Source organism: Vicugna pacos, chromosome 6 (assembly GCF_048564905.1).
Source record: "Vicugna pacos chromosome 6, VicPac4, whole genome shotgun sequence".
NCBI classification, from domain to species: Eukaryota; Metazoa; Chordata; class Mammalia; order Artiodactyla; family Camelidae; genus Vicugna; species Vicugna pacos.
The window spans coordinates 23,821,233-23,845,773 of NC_132992.1; the positions used below are offsets into that span (position 1 = coordinate 23,821,233).

Consider the following 24,541-nt stretch of genomic DNA (forward strand, 5'->3'; position numbering starts at 1 on the left):
AAGCCTCGGGCAGATTTGGGGCTGGAGTGTTCTTCTGACCCGCCTAGCAGGCGAGAGGATGTTTTACCACCAAGTGGCCCACTGGACGCTGCCAGCTGTGTCTAAAATCTCCCCGCCTCCTCCTTTTCCCCTCCCTTTACGGACGCGCCGAAATTATCCAACCCATTCCCTTGAAAGAGAAGACAAAAGTCACTTTGGCGCCCCCTATCTCCCTCCTATTAGGGAGGACTCAAGGACTCTCTAAAGTTTCCCGAGCCAGCGTTAGGAACCGAATCTGCGCGGGCGACGCGCCCCAATTGCGTTTCTGGTGGAGATCGGAATTTAGCTCGGCCCCTTGCAATGTCTCCAAGGGAAGGTTCGTACATTTGTGACCGTCCCTGGCAGCCGCCCAGCCCGGGACTTGGGACTCCACTCACCATTGGCCAGCCGCTGGTGTGACGCGCCGGAGGCGGGGCCTTATCAGCTGTTTGCGGGATGCCCGGAGCGGGCGTATTTTGGAAACAATACCGCGCGGTGCTGAGTGGCCTTCTCCCGCGCCGGTCCGCCGGCTACCGCCGCCGCCCCTACCCGCGTCTCCCGCTTCCCGCCAGTCCGGTGAGCGGCCGGGGGCCGGGCGGAGTTGGATCGCACCTCCTCGGGGAAGTGGGGAGAGGATCGCGCTGCGCATGGGGGCCCGGAAAGGGTTGGGCTTCAGGCTTCTGGGGTGACCATGGACTGGGGCGCTGGGGTGCGGGAACGGGGTGCAGAACCCACATCTAAGTGCGCTGCTCCATGAAGGAACTTGCGGGTAGTAGCATTTTAGACTCCAAGGAGTTGGGTCCAGGTGGGCAGGGGAACCTGCGGTGCACTGCTGGTGCAGACCTGGGAGCCCGAGAACGGCCTGGCCTCTGGATCTGACTTTGGGGTAGGACAGGGAGTTGTGGGACGTCCTGCATACCTGCGGAGTCTGAAGACTCCTCTTCTTAACAGCTGGGCTTTTTCCCTTTTTCCCTCCTTCCCAATTGAGTTTGGGCGCCAAGCCCCCGAGTGCTCGTCACGCTGGACCCTGGCGCGGAGCCCTGGCATCACGACTCGGAGGCCGAGACTCTCTCCTGGAGTCACCCAGGTCTGCTGTGTGTTGTGTGAGTGCGTGAGTGTGTGTGCGTTCCCAGATTTTCGCCCTTGTCAAGGTTCAGAATGTCTGGCTACTGCCTTCTCCTAGGAGGAGAAGTCTGAGTTCAGCATCCCTGTTAGACTCCTTAGGGGCTGGGATGGCTCCAGCGGGCGTTAGGTCCGCTTGATGGGAGTACAGCCTTCCCTGGTAGTGCCCTTAGGATGTGCCCTCCTCCTACCAGTTTGGACACCACCTCTTCAGCTCAGGGGAAGGGAAGAAGAGGGTCTCTTTACTGTATCCCAGTTTACACTTGACCTTGCCCAGTGCCTCTCCCCGGGGCTCCCAACTGCAGCAGAGCCACCTGCAGTTCTCGTGGAGAGTGGGAAGGGTCCCCCCAGACTTGCAGAGCCACACCCTCTGGCTGCACCTCCCCCGCTGTCCAGTCCAGGCAACGGTTGAACTTTGGGGCTTTGCTGGGAGCGGGTGGGGGAGGTGATAGGCTTCAAAGGAAAACCCAAGACAATGACTCCTGCTTGTGATTGGCTTTGGAGGGCCCCATCTTAGGTTGGAATTGCCAGCTTTTAGAGAGGAGGTGGAAGGGAAGGAGGGAAGCCCCTGCCAGGTGACTGGCAGGACAGTACTTGGTCCTTTCAGTAGAAAACTTTGTTTCCTGGTACTGATAAGCTGGAGTTCTCTCACTCCCCTTTGGGTAAACGCTACCCAAAGAACACCATGTGCCTGTTTTGCCATCCAAGTGTGTATCTTCTCGCTCTCTAGGGAAGAGGGCAGAGATAGGACCACAGGTAGCTCAAGGTCAGGATGGGATTGAAGGAGGATTGAAGCAAGCACCTCAGGGAGAGCTTGCATTTGAGAAAGCCAAAATTTCTTAATTTAACTGAGATTCCTTTAAATATTTGACCAACCCACAAACCATTTGGCTCGTTCTTCAAAGGCAAAAGACTGGGAGACAGAATTCCCAGGGGATCTCTAATTGAATCATGCAGTGACAAACATTGTCTCTCTGTATCTTTAGCCGTTCAGGTGGTTGCTGCTCTGGCTGTGCTGCCTCAGGGATCCTAAGGGGTTTCTGTGTGTATGTGGGGGGTTGGGTTGGGAGCCCAAGTCCAAGTTCAGACTTCCATCATCAGGTGGAGCAAGTGGAACTTCTTTATCACCAAGAAACTCATACCAACAACCTGAGTAGTTTAGGCAGAGAGTGAGGTCACATAGAGAGGGCTGAATTTCACTTCCTTCTGTGAGGCTGGTTGTACCAATCTCTGGTTCAGCATTGGCAGGAATGGTCAGCTCTGGGGAAAGCTTTGAAGTTGGGGAGATAAGTGAGTAGACTGAGCTGGAGGAGGCTGGCCACTCTGTTGGATGCTGGACCTCCCCTTTAGGCTGAGCTGCGGCGGGAAGTCAGCTCTCCTCTGCTGAGAGCGCAGCTGCAATGACTAACTTGGGTTTCTCTCCCCTCTCTCTCCCAGGACACACTCTTAACCACATCGTGGAGCCTGTTTGTTGTGTTGAGCAAGCAGAGGGGTGGAGACTAGAGTCTTGGGCGGGGCTTAGCAGGTTTGGAGGGAACCTGGCTGCCCTAGGATTGCTGGCTTTTGTTTTTGCTGCTAAGCCTGGAGCTCAGCTCAGACTGAGATGAGAACTTGGTGGTTACTCCTCAGGCCAGTGAATGAGTGTGTGTGTGTGTGTTTCAGCACTGTGTGTACAGCCAGTCACAGCACCCTCTGCCCTCCCACAGCCACTCACAGAGGCTAGTCTTGTTGACATTTCTTCAGGTACCCTGCGTGCTTATAGCAGCTGACCATACCCCTGCTATTGCTCAGATTGAATAGCAGTCAAACTGTGTGACCGGGACCAGCCTGGGTCAGAAGAGTCCAAGGGGAGGGTGGCTCTGAGCGCGTCCAGGGAAGAGGTGTGCAGAGTCCCAGGACAGTGAGGCATCCCACATTCACAGACGGGTGTCACTCTTGGCAGTGCTTTATCTCCCGGGTGGTCGGTCATCAATCCCTGACTCCACTTCTCCAGATAAGAAGAGGGAACAGGAAAGAAGGAAGGGGAGGGGAGTCCTTCCAGGTTTAGCCTGGGTGGGGGCTGCCTCCCGGATGCCTGCATTGCACCCTAACAGGGGAGATGGAGCCACCCCAGTGTGTGGAGGAGCTGGAGGATGATGTATTCCAGCCAGAGGATGGGGCGCCGGGGACCCAGCCCGGGAGCTTGCTCTCTGCTGACCTGTTTGCCCAGAGCCAGCTGGACTGCCCCCTCAGCCGTCTGCAGCTCTTCCCTCTCACCCACTGCTGTGGCCCCGGGCTTCGACCCACCAGCCAGGAAGACAAAGCTACCCAGACTCTCAGTCCAGCCTCCCCGAGCCAGGGTGTCATGCTGCCTTGTGGGGTGACTGAGGAACCCCAGCGACTGTTTTATGGTGAGTGCTCTTAGCCTCAGGACTCCTCCCTTAGAGACTGGGGGAAAAGAGGGGACTTTCCCTCCCGAAACCTGCCCTTTGCTATTTCCTTCCTAAATTGAGCAGCAGGGGCTATTGAGTCCTCAGTTCTCACTTGCTGCCTCTCTGCTTGTTACTGCTCCTCACTTGGGCTCCTCGGGCCCCAGGCAAGGGAGATTGCCTTGGTATTATTTCTGCTCTTTTGTTCCTTCCTGGTGGGACCCTTGGGTCCATGATGTCTCCTTAGGTTGGAAGAAGGGCACCTGGGCCTTGGCTTTTATATTCTGTGGCCCATTGAAGGACCCAGCCTTTTGTGTCCTAGTAGTGATGTTCCTTCTGTAAAGTGGCTAACATTGCCCTGGAGAAGGCTAGGGGATCTGTGACTCGCTGTTGACACTGAAGGGAAAAACCCAGCCTGTTCTGGGAGAGGAGGTCCCTGAAGGCAGAAGGTGGCCCCTAGTTGTCACTTGGGACTTTCTGTGCTTGGAAGGGGAACTAGAGAAAGAGGTTAGGCCTGCCTGGGCTCAGTGCCAGCAAAGGGGCCGTTTCCAAAGCTCAATCAGACAAGACCCCTTCGTTTGTGGGCTTAAATGGTTGGTTTTATGAGTAATGTGTCCTCCCCTGGCAAAAGGGCAGGGTTAGACACTCAGTCTGTTTTCTTCATTTAGCACAATAGCTTATGGAGGGAGGGGAAAGGTTCGGAGGCTATCTTGCTGTGTCTGATGAAGCAGATTGAGGAGACGCTGCAGTTATTCTCGGAGGGAGCTGCCCTGGAGGGCAATTCTGGCAAAGCCGTTCTGGCGGGATTCTGAAAAGATGGATAAGGCAGGCAGGCGGGGCGGGGAAGAGGAACGCAAGGGAACAGGCGGACGGGCGCCCCTAGCGGCAGCACTTGGTAAATAAGGAGCGCTGGTCTAGAGGTCTGGCCTGGGTTGGCCTCCAGAGAAGGACTCGGCTATTCTGTGGGTCTGAGTTCTTCTCTCCCTATTTTTTGTTCCACTGCCTAGAGTTTCAGGGCCTGAGACCAGCCCTCCTCTGCTGCGTTAAAAAGTGAAGACACCTTTTGGTTTTCTCTTTGTCCCTTGCTTTGCTCAACCCAGGAATTCTGGAGAGCTGCCTCCAGTGCTTTTCCAGAGAAGAGCTTCAGCCTGCTACTGTTCCACGAATAATGAATAATGAATTGTGGTCAAGCATAGATTGGTAAATAAGGACCGAAGGTTAGCAAGTTCACCCACACTTACTACCTTTGCCATGGCCCTGCCAGCGAATATAGGGCTGACAGGAAGGCTGGGACCATTCCCTTCTCTTCTCCCAGCATCACCTTTCATACACTTGGGCAGCAGGCAAGTCAGGCTGTCCACATATGGCAGAGTGCCCTGATAAAGGCAGGCTAAGTTCCCCTCCCTTCTCATGCTAGGGTCTTCCCTCTGCCCCAGGTCTTGGCCAGGAGTGGCAGGCATGGGGAGGATGGGGCGGTTGTGGAGAATGCTGAGATGTGGGCCCTCTGTCTTTGCAGGCAATGCTGGCTACCGGCTCCCCCTCCCTGCCGGTTTCCCTGCAGCCTTGCCCCTTGGTGAGCAGCCCCCTGAAGGGCAGTGGCAACATCGAGCAGAGGTACAGATTGCCCGAAAACTTCAATGCATTGCAGACCAGTTCCATCGGCTTCATATGCAGCAAGTAGGCATGGGGGCTTGGGGAGGGGGGTGAGTCTGCTGGGGCTGGGGGGCCAGGGCCTGCCACAGCAACTCTGTCTCTGCCAGGCCCCAAGGATAAGGTCCCAGAGTTTTGGCCTCACACTGTTGTGATTCTCGTGGACTGGGTGGGCCCGACTGGATGAGCAGTCTTGCCTTCACCTCTGAGATCCAAGTTGTTTATCTGCCCACTTGCAGCTCAAGCTTGTGGGAGATGCCATGATCCCTCCCGGGCAACAGGATACCTTTCTGCAGCCTTGATTGACAGACGGTCTCTTCTTGAGGCCAGGGGTGGGAGGTTGTCCCTCACAGACCTAAGGGGAAGATTTTCAGGGTGCTGAGTAAAACCGGACAGTTGCCTGGCTGCAGTGCAGTGGGAAATGCGTAACCAAGGCCAGGATGGGCCTGAAGTTGGGGAAAGTGGTGGAACCGGTTGTAACCCGACACTTTCCAGCTGGGGAGGCCGCTCCTCATTGTCTCTGTCTGGGAACCAGGGCCTGGGACTCAGGAGTGTGTACCTCAGAGAGTCTCTCCAGACCAGTGGCCGGGCTCTTGGCCGGGTGCTTGGCCGGCAGCCTGGCACCAGCCCCGCCAGGGCGGAGCATCGCGTGTCAGTGGAGCATGTGGCAGAGCCCATCAACAAAGGCGGCGGCTGGCGGGCTCGTGCTGGAGGAGCCCTCCGTGCCGCGGGCTGGAGGCTGCCCTGCTCTGCAGCCGCTGTCTGGGCCGGCCCCCAGGCACTTAACCCTTCCTCTCTGGGCTGGCTTTCTGGATGGCTGCCAACTGCTGAAGCGAAGGCACGCCACCTGGAAATGAATACATTCCCTACCCCGAGGACAGTGTCCCAGATCCAGTGGGCTGAGTGTGTGTGTCTGTATCTGACTCTCTATCAGGAAATCAAGAGAATAAATAATTCACCGTGATTGGGCAGACCCTGAGGTTAGATGGGGAACTTGAGGTGACCAGAGGAGAGCTGTTGGTAATAGAAGGTTTGGCTTAAGTGCTGAACCATGGCCAGCACTAGGGGGAAGAGAAATTGACTTTGGGTTTCCTGGGAACAGGCCATTGGGGGTTAGATATGGTGAATGCCTGTGCGCAAGGGGTTCTGAGAGAAACCTGGGGCTAGACCAGGTCCTGGTGGCTCTTTCAGCCCCTCAGGAAGGGAGGGTGGCCCATTGCTTAGATCATAAGGCAGCTTGGCCGTCTTCTCTGGCTCTAAGCTCAAGCCCCTGTTCCCTCCTTTGATTGTTCTGTGGAAACTTGGCTTCGAGTTTCCCCTTCAGTCCATGTGTGGACTCACTCTGATTCTTGATTTCTCTCTTGGCCTTCATCCTGCCCATTCACTCTACCCTGATTGTATAGGCTTGTGGTTGGGCTGAGCTCGCAGCTCCCAGTCCTGGGGCTGTAGCTGATGGAGGACACGGTGGCTGTGTGTCTCCTAGGCTTGTCTGAGGGACTCTCTAGAAGGCATTGCTTCATTCCCAATAGACCTGATCTTTCAACAGTTTCCCAGAATGTTTCCCCACCCACTGGTGGGCCCCTGTAGGCTGGGGAGCAGACCAGGAGGAGCCCACCACCCTAACTTGCCCAGGTGTGCCCTGGCACTGGACTAGAACTCAGCCTAGGGCCCTTCCTTCCTGGCTCAGTTCTGAACAGGAGAAGGTGGCCCTATCCCCAGGTCTGACCCTGGTCTTAGCTGCTTGGCATCATTGACCCCAAGGCAGAGCTGTCTCTTTGAGGGCTTGGTTCAACTCTAGACAAGGTGCTGTCCTCTCAGTCCAAGGCTTCCAGCCTGTGAGGAGGAGGGGCAGAGCCGCAGAGTCGGAAGGGAACTGGAGTCTCCCCTGCTCTGCACCTCACTCGCTACTGGCTCCTGACTTCCCTGTGCCCCTTACCTTCCTGTTCCTGCCAGCTACCTCCTCCTACCATGCAGTGGCAGGAGGCTGGCCTCTCTAGCTTCAAGCTGGTTTTCCCAAATCTTCCACTGTGAAGAGCCAGGCTTTTGGTCCACGAGAGTCCTCTCACTTTTATCCCCTCCTCCCCACTCACCCTGCTCACTTCACTAGGAGCTCATCCTTGGGGAAGGGCTGGTGGAGCACTGGCATAGGACCTTTCAGAAAAGCAGCTAGTTTGAAGAAGTGAGTCATTTTCTGAGCTTGGTTAATATAAACTAATGTCTAAATACTTCATATCTACAAATTACTGTTGTCACTCATATATTCTTTATCTTTTATCTTCTTTCCCTATTCCTTTCCCTCATCTTTTTTTTATTGACGTATAGTCAGTTTACAATGTTGTGTCAATTTCTGATGTACAGCATAATGTTTCAGTCATACATGTACATACATACATTCCTTTTCATATTCTTTTTCATTATAGGTTGCTACAAGATACTGAATATAGTTGCCTGTGCTACACAGTATAAAGTTGCTTATCTATTTTATATGTAGTACCTTTCCCTCATCTTTGCAGCCAAGGACACTGAAGCACTGGGGTGGAAGAAATTTACAATTAAGTCTCTAGGCTTCAGAAATAAGGTCAGAAGACCCAGGTTTGAATGCCAGCTCTGCCACCTGCTAGCCCCTAGGGAGTCACTTGACCGTGTGGAGCCTCTTTCTTCTGTAAATTAGACCTAATGCCACAGAATCTTATTGTGGCATTAGGAACCTACGAAAGTTCCAGGCACAATAGGTATTCTTTAATGCTTATTTCCTTCAGTCTCTCTATAATTCAGATCATCCCCCACATTTGTCCTTGTCAGCTTACAGGGCATTTGCCACCCCACTTGTCAGACTGGTCCCTGAGCAGAGCTGCCTCCCCTGGCTCCCTGCCAATGTCCAGGAAAATTGGTGTCCAAGCTGTTCAGTTGTGGGCCTTGGCTTTGTACATTTCTGCTCAGAGAATAGTGGTCAGTCTCCAGCATGGTAGGCTGAATTTAGATAACCAAGAAAGATGACCCAAGAGGCAGTAAGAGGGTTGAAGGGGCCTGGCTATCTCCTCTCTCCTCAGGTCTGGAATGGTGTTTCAGGGCCAGACTGTGGCCATGGGCCCCTGAGTCCTGTAGGGAATGTGAGATCCTGCCTTTTGTGCCTGGTTAGGGACCTCTTACTCCTTTTCTGTATCAGGAGAAGCCTTCTCCCTAGGAGATGTGGAGCACAGGGAGAGCTGTGATGATGGGGTGGTGCATTGTAGGATGGCCTTATGGCAAACTGAATGCATCAGCATGACCCTAGAGGCAGCATGCTCCAAATTCCCCCTGGTTCTGGTTTTTTCAGACCATAAGCCCTCCCAGCATGTTTCTCAAGGAGCATGTGGGGTGGAGGTCTAGCCTGGTTACCTGAGTGGTCCATTCAAGGTGGCTTCTCTGGACCGATGGGCAAGGAATTGGAGGTAGAAGATCAGTGTCACTGAGGTGCTTGCTATCAGTGCGTTGGGTCTCCAAAGCAGCAAGAGAGCTGGAGGCCAAGCAAGTAGAGGTAAAAGCCTTTCCACACATGGTCATCTACGCCACCTTCCTTTGGCTGGGTCAGGAGTGAAATGTTCCCCTCTTTGTGCCTCTGTGAGCTGTCCAGTTGTGACAAGTGACCTCTGGTGGTCTGCTGACCATGGCCTACCTTGTCTTGGTCTCTGTGAGGATGCCCTGGTGTTTCTTGTCTGTCCAGCTTCTACTGGGAAAATAGTGGCACGGGTTTGCTTCCTCCCTGAGCTCAAGGGCTGTTCCGGCCAGAATTTGAGTCCCAGCTTCTTTCCAGTCCTCCTGCCATGGTCTCTCCTGCCTTGAGCTGAAGAATAGACAGAAGCTGGTGCCCTTCCTCTTAGGAAAGTCTTATATCTCAATGGCACCATCTTGAAATTTGTGGGCTATTCCTGGGCAATGTTAAGATGCCAAGAATCCTCCAAAAAAAAGTAGCTACTGTGGACTGTTGAGTGAATAAAGATACAGGAGGGTTGGAATTCTTCATGTCGGAAATGGCTTTTTCACTTGGACCAGGAGTGGCTCCATTCAGAACAGTCATATTTGAAAATTCCCTGAATAGTAATTAGACTCTCTGGAAAATGAATTCTGAGCCAAAATTTCAGCCACTCAGTTCAACTCATCTTTAGTTGCAGTATCACAGAAAGAATCCTAGACTTAGAGGCAGATGTGGGTTCAAGTCCCAGCTCTGTCACTTAGGAGTTCTGTGTTCATAGGCAAATCATTTAACTTCTCTGAGCCTCGGTTACTCATACTTACCTTGCAGAATTGGTGTGAGAGCCCTTTGGAAATGGTAATATGTGTAATTATTGATGTGTGGACTTTTGTAAATGGGTTAGAAGATGCTTTTAGGATTTTACTTGGACCTGGCTTTATAGTTCTTGTGGGGGCTCTTTTGGAAGTTGTACCCGAAGTGGTGTCTGCGTGGTTTATTAACTGGCAGCTTCTCTGCCAGCAGCCTGGATCCTTTGTTCAGGGAGCCCCCTACTACTTCCTGACCCTTTGGGATGCTCTCCTTGTTGGCGAGTTGTTTTCTGGAGCTCAGACTGTGGCTAATGAGGTTGTTCAGGCCCTAGGTGGGGCAGCCCTGGGCAGGAGACCCAGAGATTTGCTCTAGAGTGAAAAGGGTCCCAGAAGTAGATGGTTCCACTTTGGACAGTGCCCGGGGAAGAGCGAGGCTGGGGGAGGGGCTGTCGAGAGCGATGTGCGTGAGAGCCAGTGCCGGGGCTGGGGGCCCTGTGTTTGCTCTGTGGCTGGCTCTGTTTATATCGCTCGCTATATTTAGCTTCTGAGTCATCAGCGTGGCTGACTAGAGCCGAGTTCCCCACACAACTCTGCACCTGACTACTCTCTCTTCCAGGAGAAGGGCCTTGTAGTTCCGGACAGTTCATTCCCTCCCCGCCAAGGCAAGCCATGGGGATAGGGTTGGCTTTTGTTTTTATTTTCCTTGGAATGGGGGTGGGGTGGGGGTGGGGGGTGAGGGTGAGGTGGAGGGGTGGGAATAGGGGGGAATGGGAGGGAGGGGGAGGCACTAGGAAAGAAGGATAAAGAAAAACGTCTGGTTTGCCTTTTGATCTGTGTCTGGCAACCAAGAGGGCATGTTCCATGACCAGTACAAGAACAGCCAGTGTGGGGAGGAGGGTTGGGCTTCCGTGCTCAGCCTGCTTTGTCCTGTCCAGGGACTGGCCCCAGGCGGGATGAGAACAGCCAGCTGCAAAGGCCCCAGGTTGGGAGTGAGAGCCTTGGGGGTCCTTCTCCACAGCCTTGTAGACCCACAGTAGACCTGCCCCCTCCTCAGTCCCTTGTCTCCCTTACTTTTGACCAGAGAGCACACACCCCTGTTGCTCCCTGAGTTCTTAAGAAATTGCCCAGTAGTTTGATGGAGCTGTTCTCAGACTCGGGGAGACAGCCGTCCCCCGGGAAAGCTGGGTGAGGGCCTCAGCACTTCCTACCTCCAGGCCACGGAGGTGCAGCACAAGGCTCTGGAGACACGGGTGGCACACACAGCCCTTTCCCCCCACCCCTAGACCTTAGTGGCTGAAGCCAGTGGTCTCTAGTTATGTTAGAGGAAGCCCTCCTGTCTTCCACTGAGAACCAGCCGAGCCCAGGCTGCCCTTTCTTCCTTGGAGAAGTGATCTGTGTTGCCATGGTGGCAGCTGGTGGCTTCAGCGTCCTCTGAGCGCTGCTGGCTAGGCTGAGGAACCTCTTGGCAAGGAGTATTTTTTTCCTTTTCCGTTTTGCCACGTTGCTCATTCCTCGGGTGTCTGGGTCAAAAGCCATCCAGGGCAGTGGGCCCACGGGGCCCAAGGGACTGTCCCATGGTTTTCAGAATCCCTTGCCCAGCTCAGCAGCCTGGAATTCTGAGCCCGGTGGTCTCTGGCTGCCATGGCCCATCTCAAAGTGAAGTCAGGGATTTCCCCAGGTCTCCCTGAGTTTGCTTAAAAGGTAGCACTCCTGGGGTGGGTGCCCTGAGCTGAGGGTGTTGAGAGAAGTGCCCAGCAAAGTGGAGTTGGGCCCAGGTTTTCCTTGTCCTCACCGGGAAGGGGTAAGCTGACGGTGCAGCCACTGACCCAATGCTTTACATATATTTTTCTCATTTAATCAGCACAGCAACCTTGGACTTCTAGACTCCATGATCCCCATTTTATAGGAAGCTGGGGCTGGGAGAAGTGAGATAACATGCCCAAGTTACACCGTAAGTGGCCAAGCTGGGAGCCGTACTGATCTGATTGATCCTAAAACCATGGTCTTCCGTCACCCATCCCTGTTCCTCAGCCTAGAAAGTGAGAACATGATGGAGCTCATGTTACTGCCCTGACCTGGCTCTGCCTCCTGTGAAACTGAGTTCTGTATTCCTGTGTTTCTCCCCTTCAGATAGTAAAATAATGGAGCATACATCTTGCTCATCTTTCTGTCCTTAGCTCAGTTTGGTGCCTGATAAAAGCTTGCTGAATCCAACAGAAACATCTTCCCAACTTCTTTCCCATGGAATTTTCCTGAATTCTCTCTTGGCTCTGTCTTCCTGTTCTCAATGGCAAGGCTCTGTCCTTCAGCCCCACTGTGGTGGGTTTAGAGTAGGAAGGGGGAAGGGAAGAAGTGGGAAAACATCACTTTATAGAGAGTGTATCCCCCTGTAAAGCAGAGTAGATACAATTCTGCATTTTAAAGGAACTGCACATGGTTTCAGAACATGATCTGAAGTTATAATTTCAGACCAATTTTAGCTTTATTTCTTTTTGATCTTCAGTTAGCTCTGCCTCCTGAAAGGTTTATTTTTTCTGGTCCACAGCATCCTTACTAAATAATGATCTGGAAACAATTTCTTTAAACATACTAGGGGAGCAGTTAAGTGGCGATTCCCTTTGAAAAGCTAATACTATTTTTATAATGTGAATAAACACACGGTAATATTTTAGTGAAAGAACATAGTACTGGAGTCAGAAGTCAGGGGTCTGAATCACTTCCCTCGCAACTAACTTGCTTGGGGTAACTTTTCTAAGCCTTTGCTTCCCCACCTGTAAAATGGGATTGAAAATAAGACCCGTCCATCCTATGGCTCAGACCTTTGTGAAGAGCAAAAGAAACGACAGAAAAGCACTGTGTTCTAAGCATGAGACATGATAAATTGCTATCTGTTTGGTCAGTTTGCATTTTGTGTGTTAGGGTCTTTTAAAGCGGGGCTACTGTGTAGCTGTGCTTCTTTCTCTAATTCTTTGGGGTGAATTAGCTCCAGCTGGAGCATCTGGTATACCGGTGACATGCAGAGTCCCCAGAGGGTGTGAACTGGATCCAAAGAGGGAGAGGCAGAGGGAGATTCTTATCTGGGGAGGGCAGGGAACACTCTTTGTGCTTAGGGCAGAGGCCATGTGGGATGAAACAGTTTGATTTGTGTAATCCAACCTCATCAGAAACCACAGCCAGCTCTTTTTTTGGCAGGGGGGCAGGGAGCCTTTTACTAGCTGGGCCTCTCTGTAGGCATGAGGCTGACCCTGTCATATCAAGTACATCTGTAGACCTGGCCAGACATCAGTTGTTCCTGGTCTCAGACAAGCGAGTTATCTTGCAAGGCTGACTTTTCTGTAGTCAGTCCATTGTGCTTGCTGAACACCTACTCTGTGCCCTACATGTTCCCTGTTGTACAGGACGAATGACCGGGTGCGTTCAGTCTCGGTGCCTGGCACACAGTAGGGGTGACTTGAATGCTTGTCAACTGACTGCCTTCATGAATCCCCCAATCACAGAAAGTGGGATGGAAGGAAGAACCCTAGGTCTCTTATGCCTGGTTATACTCTCTCAACTGAAGAGACTTGACGTCTTCCCTCAGAGTGTTCACCTCTGTTCTTTCCTTTCATATCTTGGTCCTCCCCTCTCTGAATTTGAGAGCTTTAGTGTAAGCTTCTGTCATTTTATGACCCATTTTATTATTAGACAGAATAACATTCAGTCATGTTAGTTTCTTCCTTCATTTTTTTGTTTGTTTGTTTGTTTTTTTAAATGAAGGTACCAGAGATTGAACCCAAGACCTCGAGCAGGCTAAGCATGTGGTCTACCACTGAGCTATACCCTCCCCCCTGGTGTAAGCCTAAATCCCCATCAGCTTCCCATCTCCTGACCCCCAGTTTCCTATCCCTGAGGGCCTCCTGGCTGTACATCCCAGGAACCCCCACTCTTTGCAGGTTGCCAAACTTTGAGGGGCCCCACGCCAGTCTGGAGAGCTGGGCCTTGCACCAGGGGTTTGCCCTGGCTGGGCTCAGGTCCTGTGCTGGCTGCTGTGCCAGGTGTCTGAGACCCAGAGGCCAAGCGTACTCTTCCCTGGCCCCCCATCCTTCTCCCCCTCTCCCCCACACTCTCTCCTGGAAGGATCCGTGTACTCTGGTGCTTTGGTATCTTTGTGTCCTTCATCCTGTTTGGTGAATGTTGATTTCCTTCCTCCTTACTGTTTCTCTCCCTGGCCTCTCTTCAAGTCCTTTTTCTTCCCTTTCTAGTCAGGCCCCTTTGTTTAATTTTTTAAAAATACGTTATTTATTGTTGTGCCTCATAATCAAGGCATTCTTTGATTCTCTTGGTAGGTGGCAGTTTGGTTTCCTTTCAGAGAAGGGCCTTTTGAGGGCTGTCCAGTGGCAGGATAAGGCTGAGTGGGATACGTGTGGCATCCTTTCTTGCTCACGAACAGGGCTCCTGGGGCAATAGATGGTGTCCCAGGCCTCTTTTTGCTCTTGTGGCTGCCACGGTGGCCAGCTTAATCCTGTCCTAGGCAGCCTGTTCTCCAGGCCCACCCAGACCCTCCGCCAGGCTGACCGGATTCATTTGTTGGAGCTCTGGGTTGTAATCCTGAAGGTAATTGTGGATGACAAACTCCAAGTCACCACAGTTTAGGGTTGGAAAGCACCGTAGTGGTTTCCAAATGCCTGTCTGTGGCCTGGCTGCCTTCAAACCACCTGGGCAGGGTTTACCTCTGGCGTGGCCAAGTCATCACTCGGGTGGGAAGAGATTGAAAGAGATCGAAGAAAATACCAACTCATGAAGTGTTTTCTTCCAGGCTATCAGATTGCAAGTGATTTCATTTTCTTCTCTCTAATTTCTGGTATTTTCCAATTTTTCTACAGTTAGCGTGTCTGACTTTTATGAGTAAAAGTTACAATAAATGTTACTTGTGATTTTAAAAGGTGTCGCTTAGGGAGCTTGTTCAGTATACACATTCTTGGGCCCCTTCCTTGAGTTGGTCTGGGTGGGCCTGGGGACTTTGTATTCACAATAGCACCTCAGTAGATTCTGTGACACAGGCAGGTGTGGGAGCCACTGGCCTAATACCACACCTGCACTTCATTCATAAGAAAAGTGAGGACTCGGGCTGGTGGGAGACCCCAGCCTATCAGGTCCTCTGATTCCTGGCCCGGGGAGCCATCTACTGCTCAGAGTTCCTTCCTTGCTGATTCAGGAGTCCCGAGGTCTGTCACAAGCAGAGGCACAGAACCTAGGTCCTTCCTGAGTGTGGTACCATGTGCACCTAGGCCTGTCTGTGTCTCCCAGCAAGACAACAGTCTGGCTCACAATTGCTTCCAAATGATTGGAGTGAGGGTGCGTCCTTCCCTCCTCCCCAGAGACCTCAGAGCCCGGCAAGTTACCCAGGCAGCAGGTGGCCTCCATTAGGGGAATTGGGGGAGAAACTGAGCCCTACAGAGATGGAATTGGTCCAGGCCCCAAATCATAAAATTGTCATCTCCCTTCTTGGGCCCTTGAGCTTCTTTAGAGATGATTTAGAGAAGAGGAAGCTAGAGGGTCTGCTCTGGTAGAAAGAAGGGTATATGGTGGTGCTCGGAGGATAGTGATAATGGGTAAGGACATTGCTTGAGGGCCACGTGGTCTGGATTTACCCAGTCCCAGCCATTACTAGCTCTGTGGCCAAGTTACCTAACTCTTTCAATGATCTCATCTATAAAATGGGCGTGATAATATATGCCTACCTCATAGGGCTGTTGAGAGGACCAAAGGAGTTTAACACATCTCGAGCAGTGCTGCCATACTCCAATGTATCTCAGAGTCACCTGGGATCTTGTTAAGAATGCACATTCTGATTCAGTAGGTCTGCATTTGTAATAAGCTCCCAGCCGGTGCTGTAGCTGCTGGTCCATGGACCACACTTTAAGAAGCAAGGATGTAAAACACTCAGAACCTGGCACACTCAAGTTACAGTTACCATTAGGATCGTGGTTGTTATTGTTACTCTGCCTTTTCAAACAGGCACCTGAGGAGCCTCAGAATTCCAGCAGACTGGCCTCTCCAGAAAAGTCTTCCTGGATTTTCCTCCTGTTCCACCCCATGACCTTTGCACCTGTCCTGGGCAGCAGCTGGGGAGGGGAAGCAGGAGGGGGGGTGCTCTGCCCAGCTGCTGCAGGCAGGCCTGAGTCTTCAGGTTTGCAGCTGAGTCCATTTTCATGCTGCTTTACTCTAACCAGATTTTGTTAAGCCGGGTGTGTTTCCTCTTTTTTACTTGTCTTCGTTTACAAAATACGAGGAAGCCATCAGTCTCCCCAGTTGCTGTCTGCCAGGCCTCCTCTGGCATACCCCTTCTCCTCCCAGCAGGAGCCGTGCCTCCAACTTTCTGGGTTGTTTTCCAGTCTCCCCTTCTGCCAGGGAAATACGGATGCTCTTGCCATAGATGGGGCATGGGGTGGGAGACAATCTATGACAGGGCAGCCTGACATCTCACCTCTCTTTGTGGCCTCAGGCAGGGTGACAGGGACCCCGCAACCTGCACATTTGCCTGGGGACAGGTCAGCTAGGCCAGGGCCAGGGGTACCTGTGCAGCTCTAGGCATCCAGGAGCCCCCGGCTCACTTTCCAGTCCTGCCACTGACTTACTATAGCCTCTTCTAATCTGACTAGGAGCTGCCTGGTAGGGGCCTGGGCGTGGTTAAAGACAGCAGGGGCTCCAGCCCCCCCACCACGTACTTCACATCAGCGTGCTTGCTGCCTGGGCCACCACGGCAATCCAAGTCCAGCCTCCGTGCTGGCTCCTTTTTGCACACTAGGTTTTTATTCCCCTGTCCACTGAGAACCCCGTGGACAGGGCCCCAGCCCAGTTCTCCTGCCCTGGCGGACAAAGAGAGAACAAAGACTGCCTCTTGCAGCACCCCTCAGGCGCCCCTCCCCTCCCCGGGCCTCTGCTGGCCCCTGGGAAATGGTACCTGTGTGGGCGGGGCACCAGCCACAATCCTGTGAGCCACTGACCCCTGACCTTTGCCCCCAGCTTCCCTGCCTGACAGTAGGACCTGGGATAACCTCCAGAGAGTAGTGTGCATTCTTTGTTTTTGTTTTGTTTTCAAGTATGTTCTTGCTTAACGTTTAATTGGCTCCAGTCAGTAGGAAAGCGCTCCAAGAGGGATTATTTATGGCTTACTGTCAAGAGCAGCTATAAAAAGGGCAGTGCGGAGCTGGAGATGCTGGGAAGGGAGAGAGGGCGGGCGCACAAGTGTGTGTGTGTGTGTGTCTGTGTCTGTGTGTGTGCGTGTTTGCACTGGATGAAATCAGTTTTTTGCTGCCTCAGCAGTGTGGTTTAAATTGAAGATTAACCCTTTGACCTTCACAGTGTCAAATCACTTGCAGATGGAGGCCCCCCCTCCCCCTTGTTCTCTGTGTTACTTTGGAGTTGGGGGAGAGAGGGGGGTGCTTCTTCTCTTTCTTTCTGAAGAAAGTTTGTTGTTCAGGCTGCTGAGGTTTGAGGGGCTCAGGAGCCAATCTGATTAAAAGCAGCACTTGGCTAAACTCTGGAAAATCCTGCAAGCAGGGGAAAAAGTTTAATCCTCTTGTGCACAGTGCATAAAGAGCCGGGTCTTTTCTTTTTAATGTTCAAACTGCAATTGTTTTCCGAGAACTCCAACTATCTCCCCCTTATTGCCACTTCTCTAGTCCTTCCCCCGCCCCCCCCCCCCCCCCCCCGTTGGCTGTAGTGATGGGATTAAAGTGCCGCCTGGAGACGTGTAGATCTGAAGTTTTATTGGAAATGATAAGGAGTCGTCTCAGGCTGTGTTTAGGAGTTGCATTGATTTTTTTTTTTACTTTTAGCACCAGCAGAACAGAAATCGCGTGTGGTGGCAGATCCTCCTCTTCCTGCACAACCTCGCTTTGAATGGAGATGAGAACAGAAATGGGGCAGGTCCCAGGTGAGGCTGGGCTGCCCTCTTCACCTGGGGCACCACGGAAGGACATCGGCGAGGATGGACACTGTCTTGTGAAGTTGTTGTTGTTGTTGTTTTGTGTTTTTATTTTAAAAATTTCTGTGTACATAAGACATATCCAGGCCGGACCTCTTTCCCTGTTCAGGGCCTTGACCAGGAATGGGGACCTTTGTCAAACACTGTTGAAGTAGAGGCTGATGTGTCCATGATGTGGGGCCTCTCAAGTGCTTGGAGAAGTAGATCCTTAAGTCATCAGTTGTTGAAGATGACCAGGTAGTGATGTTCTCCGGTGAGTGGACTGTAGTTTTCCCACAGGAACTTGGTAAAGAAATAGGAGACTGGATTAGACTCCTGGTTCCACCAAACCTTTCAGCTTTCCACCGTGGATGAGGCCCAGATTCGATGGTCACACTGCTTTAACCCCCCAGGGCCTCAGCCAGGGGCTTTCCAGCCACACACGGCAACTTCACCAGGCCGGTCAGCCAGCCGTGTCTGGGTTCTCAGTGGGCCCAGCCATCGCCCACCCCAAGGGCTCAGGGATTCTTGCCCAGTCCCTGTCATCTCCAGCAGACCTCAGGGAGGGTTGGGTTTCTCCAAGGACCCCTCAAATGTGCCGCAAAAATGAACCAAACTTCTGGGTAGACTTGGTTCCACTTGGAAGCCTCAGGATTGGTCCTCAGGTGCAGAACCACTGCCACCTCTGGCTGCCTGGGACTGGCTGGGTGTCAACCGTGGATGAGCCACATAGCCAATCAACGTGCTGTCGCAGCAGCTTGTGCCTTGGTCAGCTCTTCTTGGAAAAGACACAGCCAGCAGACTGCATTCCACCCCTCAACCTCAGCACTCTAGGGCTCGAAGGGACAGGATTGCAGTGGCACTGGGAAACATGGTGGCCATCCCACCTACAAGAGTTGGCCCTAGAAGAGCCCAGACCCCTCGGTTTCCTTGGAAACCACATACCTCCTCCCCTTTATCCCCACCCCTTTTTCATACCTGGTGGGATACAGGAAGAAGCCAGCACAGTGGCTTTGTCAGCTGAAACGTGTCTTTTAGAGTAACAGAGAATGATTAGAGTGCGGAACTGTCAAAGCCGAGTACACATTTCCTGTCTTCCTTCAGCTCCCAGCCTGGCCAGAAACGTGTGCTCTGGGACTCAGCAGGATCACAGCTGCCTCTGAACTTCTTCCCTTCTCTCCTCGCTGTGGCACTAATGGAGAGGATTTAAAGCAGCCAGTCTGGCAGCTCTGAGAACAGACACAGGGAATCTAAAAAGACAGGGTTTCTAGATGTTAACTAGACACCCCAAAATTAAGTTATCATTTTTGCATATGTAAGAAAAAGTTAACATTGGTGCTTAACAGTGAAGCAAGACCCGAAGAAAAGATGGCTCCCCTGGGCAGAGAAGACCCCAGGCTACCCAAAGAAATTGGAGGAGTCCAGAGTAGTCTCTCAAATTGGAACAAGCCCAAGCTCCTCTAATTCTGCAGAGAGGAGGTATTCGTCACTGTTGAAGGACACATTGATCTTCTGAATACACGGTCAGGCAGGTTTTTCACTGCACAAGGGCACCTGCAGCGGAAGCTAATGAAAACTAGAATCCAGCCCATGCTCTGCTCACTAAGCTGTATGCCCTAGTGTAGGGCTGTGTCTACTCACAGGAAGGGGTGCCTTTCCTTATTTGCACAAAGGTGCCCTATGAGCTCACGGTGGCTCATAGGAGAGGGACTTCAAACTGTTTATAAGCCTTTGTTTTGTTCTGCTTGGGTGTTCTGGAGATATTACCTATTCTTGGCCAGAATTATAGTCTCAGGGTGTGCACCATGGTTAGTCTGCTAAAAAGGTGGGTTCCTACTTTTAAGAAGGAACGCAAGGGACAGACGTGAAGACTGGCACTGGGATACACGGACCATTGTGACATCCATCCTTCCCTGTGTGTCTCCACACTGTTATTTGATGTGCATAGAATGTGTGTTGTTTTTCCTTCTCCTGGACCAAGGCTCTGATGGGCAGGCTGCTGGTATGTGCTTGAGTGGCACAGACAAGAAAACCAGGATTATTTCTACCAGTGACTTTTATCCCCTCCTAGTGGGCCCTTCCACCTGAGCTGAGTGAGAGAGCAAATAAATGGTCCAGGCCTTGGTGCTGAGGCAAAGCCATCAGCCTCAGAGACTGTGCCAGGCCGGGCGGGATGTCATGTGGCCTGTCCTGACAACTGAGCCCAGAGTTTGACAAGCTCACCTGATCATGAGCCTGGGGCCTGGTGGAGGCTGGTCTGACTGCACTGTCTCCATCTTCTGTGAAACCAGGAAGTAACTCACTATCCTAAGCAAGCCAGGGCACAGTGTAAAAAACGCCTCTCCTTCCCCCTCCCCCTAGAACCCGAGAGGTAGCTGGCTGTTTATAATTGGCCTAGTGATCTAGACTGGCCCCTCCCCCTCTGCCTGGTAAGTTGGTCTGAACATTCCTCAAGTCCAGCCTCAGGAGACACATCCCTCCTCCTGGGCTCCTTCTCCCCATCCCCCACCTCCAGGAGCTTGGCTGTCTCTCATTTAGGGGGTGGAGAATCAGATTTAGAGGGACAGAGAGTCTGACCTGGCTCCTGACCTGTAACCAACTGAAGACTTGTGGAGCTTTTGTGGTTTGCTGCTGGGGGGCGGCGGGGGCGGAACTGGAAACCTCCCTCCCTGGGAAAGGAATGGCCTGGAGGAAGGGAAGACTGATATTCAGGGTCAAAACAGCCCTTCTAATTCAGAACCCCAGAATAGGGTTTTCTGGAAGCCCCTCAGGCCAAGTGTCTGACTCCCCCAGCAAGTTAGAGGACTCAGCCAGGCCTTTCTGCATTTGCCTGCTTCCAAGTCTGGGCTGCTGGAGAACTGTCCCTGTGGTCTTTTCCTGCTCAGTCTGAGACAGGAAAAAAGATCACCCCTCCCAGTGCCCTCCACGAGCCCCTAAGGAAGTGGGTCTGTGTGGGGAGCTTCTGTGGCAGGTGTGTTCTGAGCGCTTGGAGGGGCCCAGCTTACTTGTCTCTGTCCCCAGCGGCCCAGCCCCATCCAAGGGTGGATCTGGCCTGGACATGGCAGGCAGGGGATTGTTTGGGATAATCCAGCCAGAGCTTCCGTTGGAGTCTGAAGAGCCACTGTGACTATCCTGGGCAGCCAGGAGCATGCTGAGAGCTTGAGACTTGTCTCATTTGAGGGACTTGATGAAGTGTGGTGGGGAGATTGGAGGGGAGGAAAAGCAGGCATTTCAGCGGGCTCGCTGGGCACATCAGTGCTGCAGCCCAGGCTGGAGGAAGCTGCGGGGTCCCTCTGTGTGTAGGCGGGGACACCTTGGTGAGAGACTACCCTGGCCGAATTTCTTCCAGGAAGGAGTTAACCCACAAGCCTATGAAGCCTCCTGGGGACACCGTGGGCAGTGGTTGGGACTTTGAGCCCAGAGGGAATAGCAGAGAAAGAGTGCTCTCTATAGATGCTCCAGCCTCTTGGGCTGAAGGTGCTTGGAGCCCTGCAGGCTCCTGTCTGCCCTGCTCCTCTCTCTGCACGGGGAGCCAGCAGTGCCTCTGCCTGCTCTGTGAGCATCGCCCAGCGGCCTGCCCCATCCCTGGGTCCCTGGATCCGCAGGGGCTGTCGGGGGAGACCCAGTGAGAATGTAGCATTTTGTCCATCCCCAGTTAGCCGTCCCTGGGTTCTAGGCACTCTGCCTGTGGGAGAGGCAAGGAAAGAGAGGGCGGGGTTGGGGACCCGTTGATTTTAAACCTGTACAGAATATTTGGCTTTATGTTTTTCACATGCATATTTGTGTGTGTATCTTTTCCCTCATCAATTGGTACTATTTTTAATAAAACCATTTAAAGCAAAGCTAGTCTGTCTTTGTCAAGGAGCAGTAAACATGCAAAGGGATCTGTTAGGGGGTTAGAGACTCCCAATTTGCTTCTTGGCTGCCCTCCTGAGTTTCCCCGCAAGGCCCCTGGCTTTTGTTAGGACTTTCTTTCCCCTTTTGGGGTTTTGAAGAGCCATTCTAACCACACAGTAAGCAGCACTGCAGAGACCCCATGAGATGGGAAAACACAGGTGTTAGATTCAGACCTGGATTTGGATCCGGTTCCAGCGTCCATCAGCTGAATGATCATAGACGAGTTGTATAACCTCTCTGAGCCTTGAGTTCTTCCATTTGTAAATTAAGCTGTGCCTGCCTCGCAGGACTAAAGGGAATGCGTACAAAGGACCCACCCATGACCGGCCCTCAACAGCCTCAGTGACAGTGCCCCCGCGGCCCCTCTGCACAGCCCCCAGCCCTTGTCAAGATGGGCTTCGCTTTCCTTTTTATCAAGGTAGCATCTCAGGAGGCAGGCTAGTTGTTGGGGGACTTCCTGGCTTGTCTTTGTGGATTAATAATGTGTCTGACTCAAAGGGGTAATTTAAAGCGTTTGATGGAGTTCTAAAAATTCTGGGGCAAAAGCCACTCCAGGTCCTACCAGCAGTAAGCTGTGAGTCCTGGGGCCTTGTCTGTGCTGGGCTCCTGGGATCTGAGACGCTGTCGGCTCTCTGAGGACCAGCCCTGGACTCTGGTTCCTTTCCTCCCGGAGAGTGGGGGCTTGAAGTGATGTCAGTAGTCTTGTCTAAGCTCTTCATTTGGTGGATGAGAAAACAGGCCGAGAAAGGGGGTGCAGTTTTCTCTTTGGGCTTTCTAAATAGCTGAGTCAGTCGGAAGGGGGCTCACCCCATCCATCTTGGTTTCCATTTGGAAATTGCAGTGTTCTTGCCCAGATCTGTGGGGAAGCCAAAACTTGTCTATTTTTAATGCCAAATAACTGCCTCCTCTCCTGTAAAACATGGCACTTCTAACCACTCTATATTTGGACAGAGAGGTTTATTTTTACTGGAGCGTGGTGGGAGCGGGGCCGGGTGCCACGTCCGGATGTTATTCTACATTTCACGTGCCGGGTTGTAGTTGAGTCCATGAAGCAGCTCCTCTAAGGTTCTGGGGGAATTAGGTGATTGTGATAGTAAGGACTTTCTTTCAAGTCATTGGCCCCTGCTTTGGGTGAGGCTGCACTCAGTTGCCCAGCTGGAAACCTGAGAGTTCACCCGCACCCCAGCCAGCCCCTCCCTTCTCTCTTTCTTACCCCTGCAGAGCAAGTCCAGGGAGAAGTTAAAGGCACAGCTGCCCGAGTTTGAACCCAAGCTCGGCTGCTTGCCAGCCGAGCGGCACTGGGCAGGTGCCTTTCTGTGCCTCAGTTTCCTCATCTGTAAAATGATATGATAATTGTACCCGCATCATAAGTTTGTTGTGAGCATAAAATGCGTGGATATGTATAAGGGCTTAGAATAGTGCTTCTTATGCATTAAGTTTTCAGTACATGTTAGCTGTTCCTATTATTAATAATTTTACTTTTACCATTATTATTTGTAGGCAGCTGATCAATAATCTCTGAGCATCCTTATCCGGCAATATCCCTTGCACCTTTATCCTATTTCTGCCACATTGTCTCAGTGTTAGTCTGTTTTCCCAGACAACTGCAGGGCCCCTACCTGGTCCCTTTGCCAGCCTTGCCCCATCCACAGCATCTTCCCTGCTGACAGAGGACCTTTCTAAAAGACAGAGTCGATTCCATCCCTCCCCACTGGACAACTTGCCCTCCTGGATCAAGTCCACAGTCCTTAGCCCTTCTCTACAGCTGTCCCCTTGTATTAGTATTCTATATGTGTGTTCTTGTATTTGTATTCTGCATAACAAATAATCCCCAAACGCCGCAACTTAAAACCACCACCATTTATTATCTCCCAGTTTCTGTGGATCAGGAATTCTGAAGTGGCAGCCCAAGGTGGCAGCATGTTGGAAGGCTGGTATGAAGGTGGAGATTCCTGGAGCACCCATGTAATTTACACTATGAGGTGCAAGGTGGGGATGCAGTGGTGAGTCGGGGAGAGGGAGAGAGAAAGATGTATCTAGTGACACAGTGCAGCAGACAGGTCTCCTGCCCTGCACTCAGTGAACAGGTGGTGCCTGGAGTGAGTGTGACTGGGAACATGCATGACCCTTCTTGACCTCATATCACACCAGCATCTTATTCAAAGAGATGTTTTTCTGGTCCAGTGTGGCTGTAAATGTTAGTGGTTTCCTCTGCTGCTCAACTGAGGTAGGAGAACTCTCTTCCAAACTAAGGGAAAGCTGGCTGTCTGGGATTTCCTGAGGAATGATCTTGTTGTTTTTCATGGGTGTCTGAAAGGATTTTCAAGGGCAGTTTTCACTTCCTGTGACTTTAGCCTTTCAGGAGGTCTTGGAACCAGTTCCTGTGGAAAATGAGACTTCACTGGACCCTAAAACCAGCCATTCTGCCCTAATCCCCTGCTTCCCTGGACAAGTTTTTCCCCCCTAAAATGGGAAGGCTCTGAGTAGAATTAGAATTGGAATTGCCCTGAAGGGAGGGTGAGAGTAAGTGATATAAGTGGTGCTTCCACCTGTCTGGCTGCTGCTTTTGCTGCCTTTCAGAGGGGCCCTCGCTCCATCCTACCCTGGGGCGGATCTGTCGGTAGCACTTGAACTCATGCCAAGCCCCGCCTGCGAGAGAAGACAGGGCCCGTTGAATGAGTCGACGGTCCTGGCGGAGCCCCTCACCAGGAGCCCTCACCCAGACGCCACTGTAAGCCCACGCACAGATTCGAAGGAAACATGCCCCAAGACCCCAGTCCTCCACGTTGTGTCCTAAAAGAAAGCCAGTTGCTATGAGGCAGTGGAAGCACCACCTGACTGGGATTAGGGGGACAGTTTTAAGCTGACTCTCTCACTAACCAGCTGAATGACTTCCCCTCTCTGGTCCTTTGTGTCCTCATCTGCAAATTGGGGTGAGACCAATCTGTGAATTTGTGACCTGCCCAGCATTTTCTTCAGCAGTTTCTTTGTTGGATCTTGAACTCTTTTATTTTATTTTTTTTTATTTTTAAATTTTTTTGGGGGGGATGAGGTAATTAGGTTTCTTTCTTTTTTTAATGGAAGTGCTGTGGATTGAACCCAGGACCTCATGCATGCTAAGCACACTCTACCACTAAGCTATACCCACCCCCACCATCCTGAACTCTTTCAAAAGAGATTCTGCTGAAACTGTATAAAGGGATCTTCTCCTCAGGAGAAGGCACAAAATACACAGACT

The 24,541-nt window shown here is 52.1% G+C and overlaps 1 protein-coding gene across 4 annotated transcripts; it reads left to right on the plus strand.

The window, feature by feature from the left end:
• The first annotated feature begins 453 nt into the window (after positions 1 to 453).
• BMF (Bcl2 modifying factor) lies at positions 454 to 21,242 on the plus strand. 4 transcript variants are annotated; one of them, XM_015237121.3, is made up of 5 exons: positions 454 to 594; positions 1,007 to 1,105; positions 2,578 to 3,530; positions 5,065 to 5,225; positions 17,279 to 21,242. In XM_015237121.3, the coding sequence occupies exons 3-5, from the start codon at positions 3,239 to 3,241 to the stop codon at positions 17,378 to 17,380; spliced, it is 555 nt and encodes a 184-aa protein (XP_015092607.2). In that variant the 5' UTR covers positions 454 to 594; positions 1,007 to 1,105; positions 2,578 to 3,238; the 3' UTR covers positions 17,381 to 21,242. The 4 variants fall into 4 exon arrangements, with proteins under 4 accessions (XP_015092607.2, XP_006201699.2, XP_015092605.2 ...); XM_006201637.4 differs by having other exon boundaries at positions 460 to 594; positions 3,234 to 3,530; XM_031672947.2 differs by having other exon boundaries at positions 470 to 594; positions 970 to 1,105; positions 3,234 to 3,530.
• Positions 21,243 to 24,541: the final 3,299 nt, after the last annotated feature.

What these genes read in the sequence shown, in the direction of transcription:
- BMF (XM_015237121.3), top strand. Translation starts at nt 3,239, where the DNA reads ATGGAGCCACCCCAGTGTGTGGAGGAGCTGGAGGATGATGTATTCCAG. An exon ending in ACCCCAGCGACTGTTTTATG is followed by an intron (nt 3,531 to 5,064) that starts GTGAGTGCTCTT and finishes CTGTCTTTGCAG; the next exon opens with GCAATGCTGGCTACCGGCTC. An exon ending in ATCGGCTTCATATGCAGCAA is followed by an intron (nt 5,226 to 17,278) that starts GTAGGCATGGGG and finishes TTTTACTTTTAG; the next exon opens with CACCAGCAGAACAGAAATCG.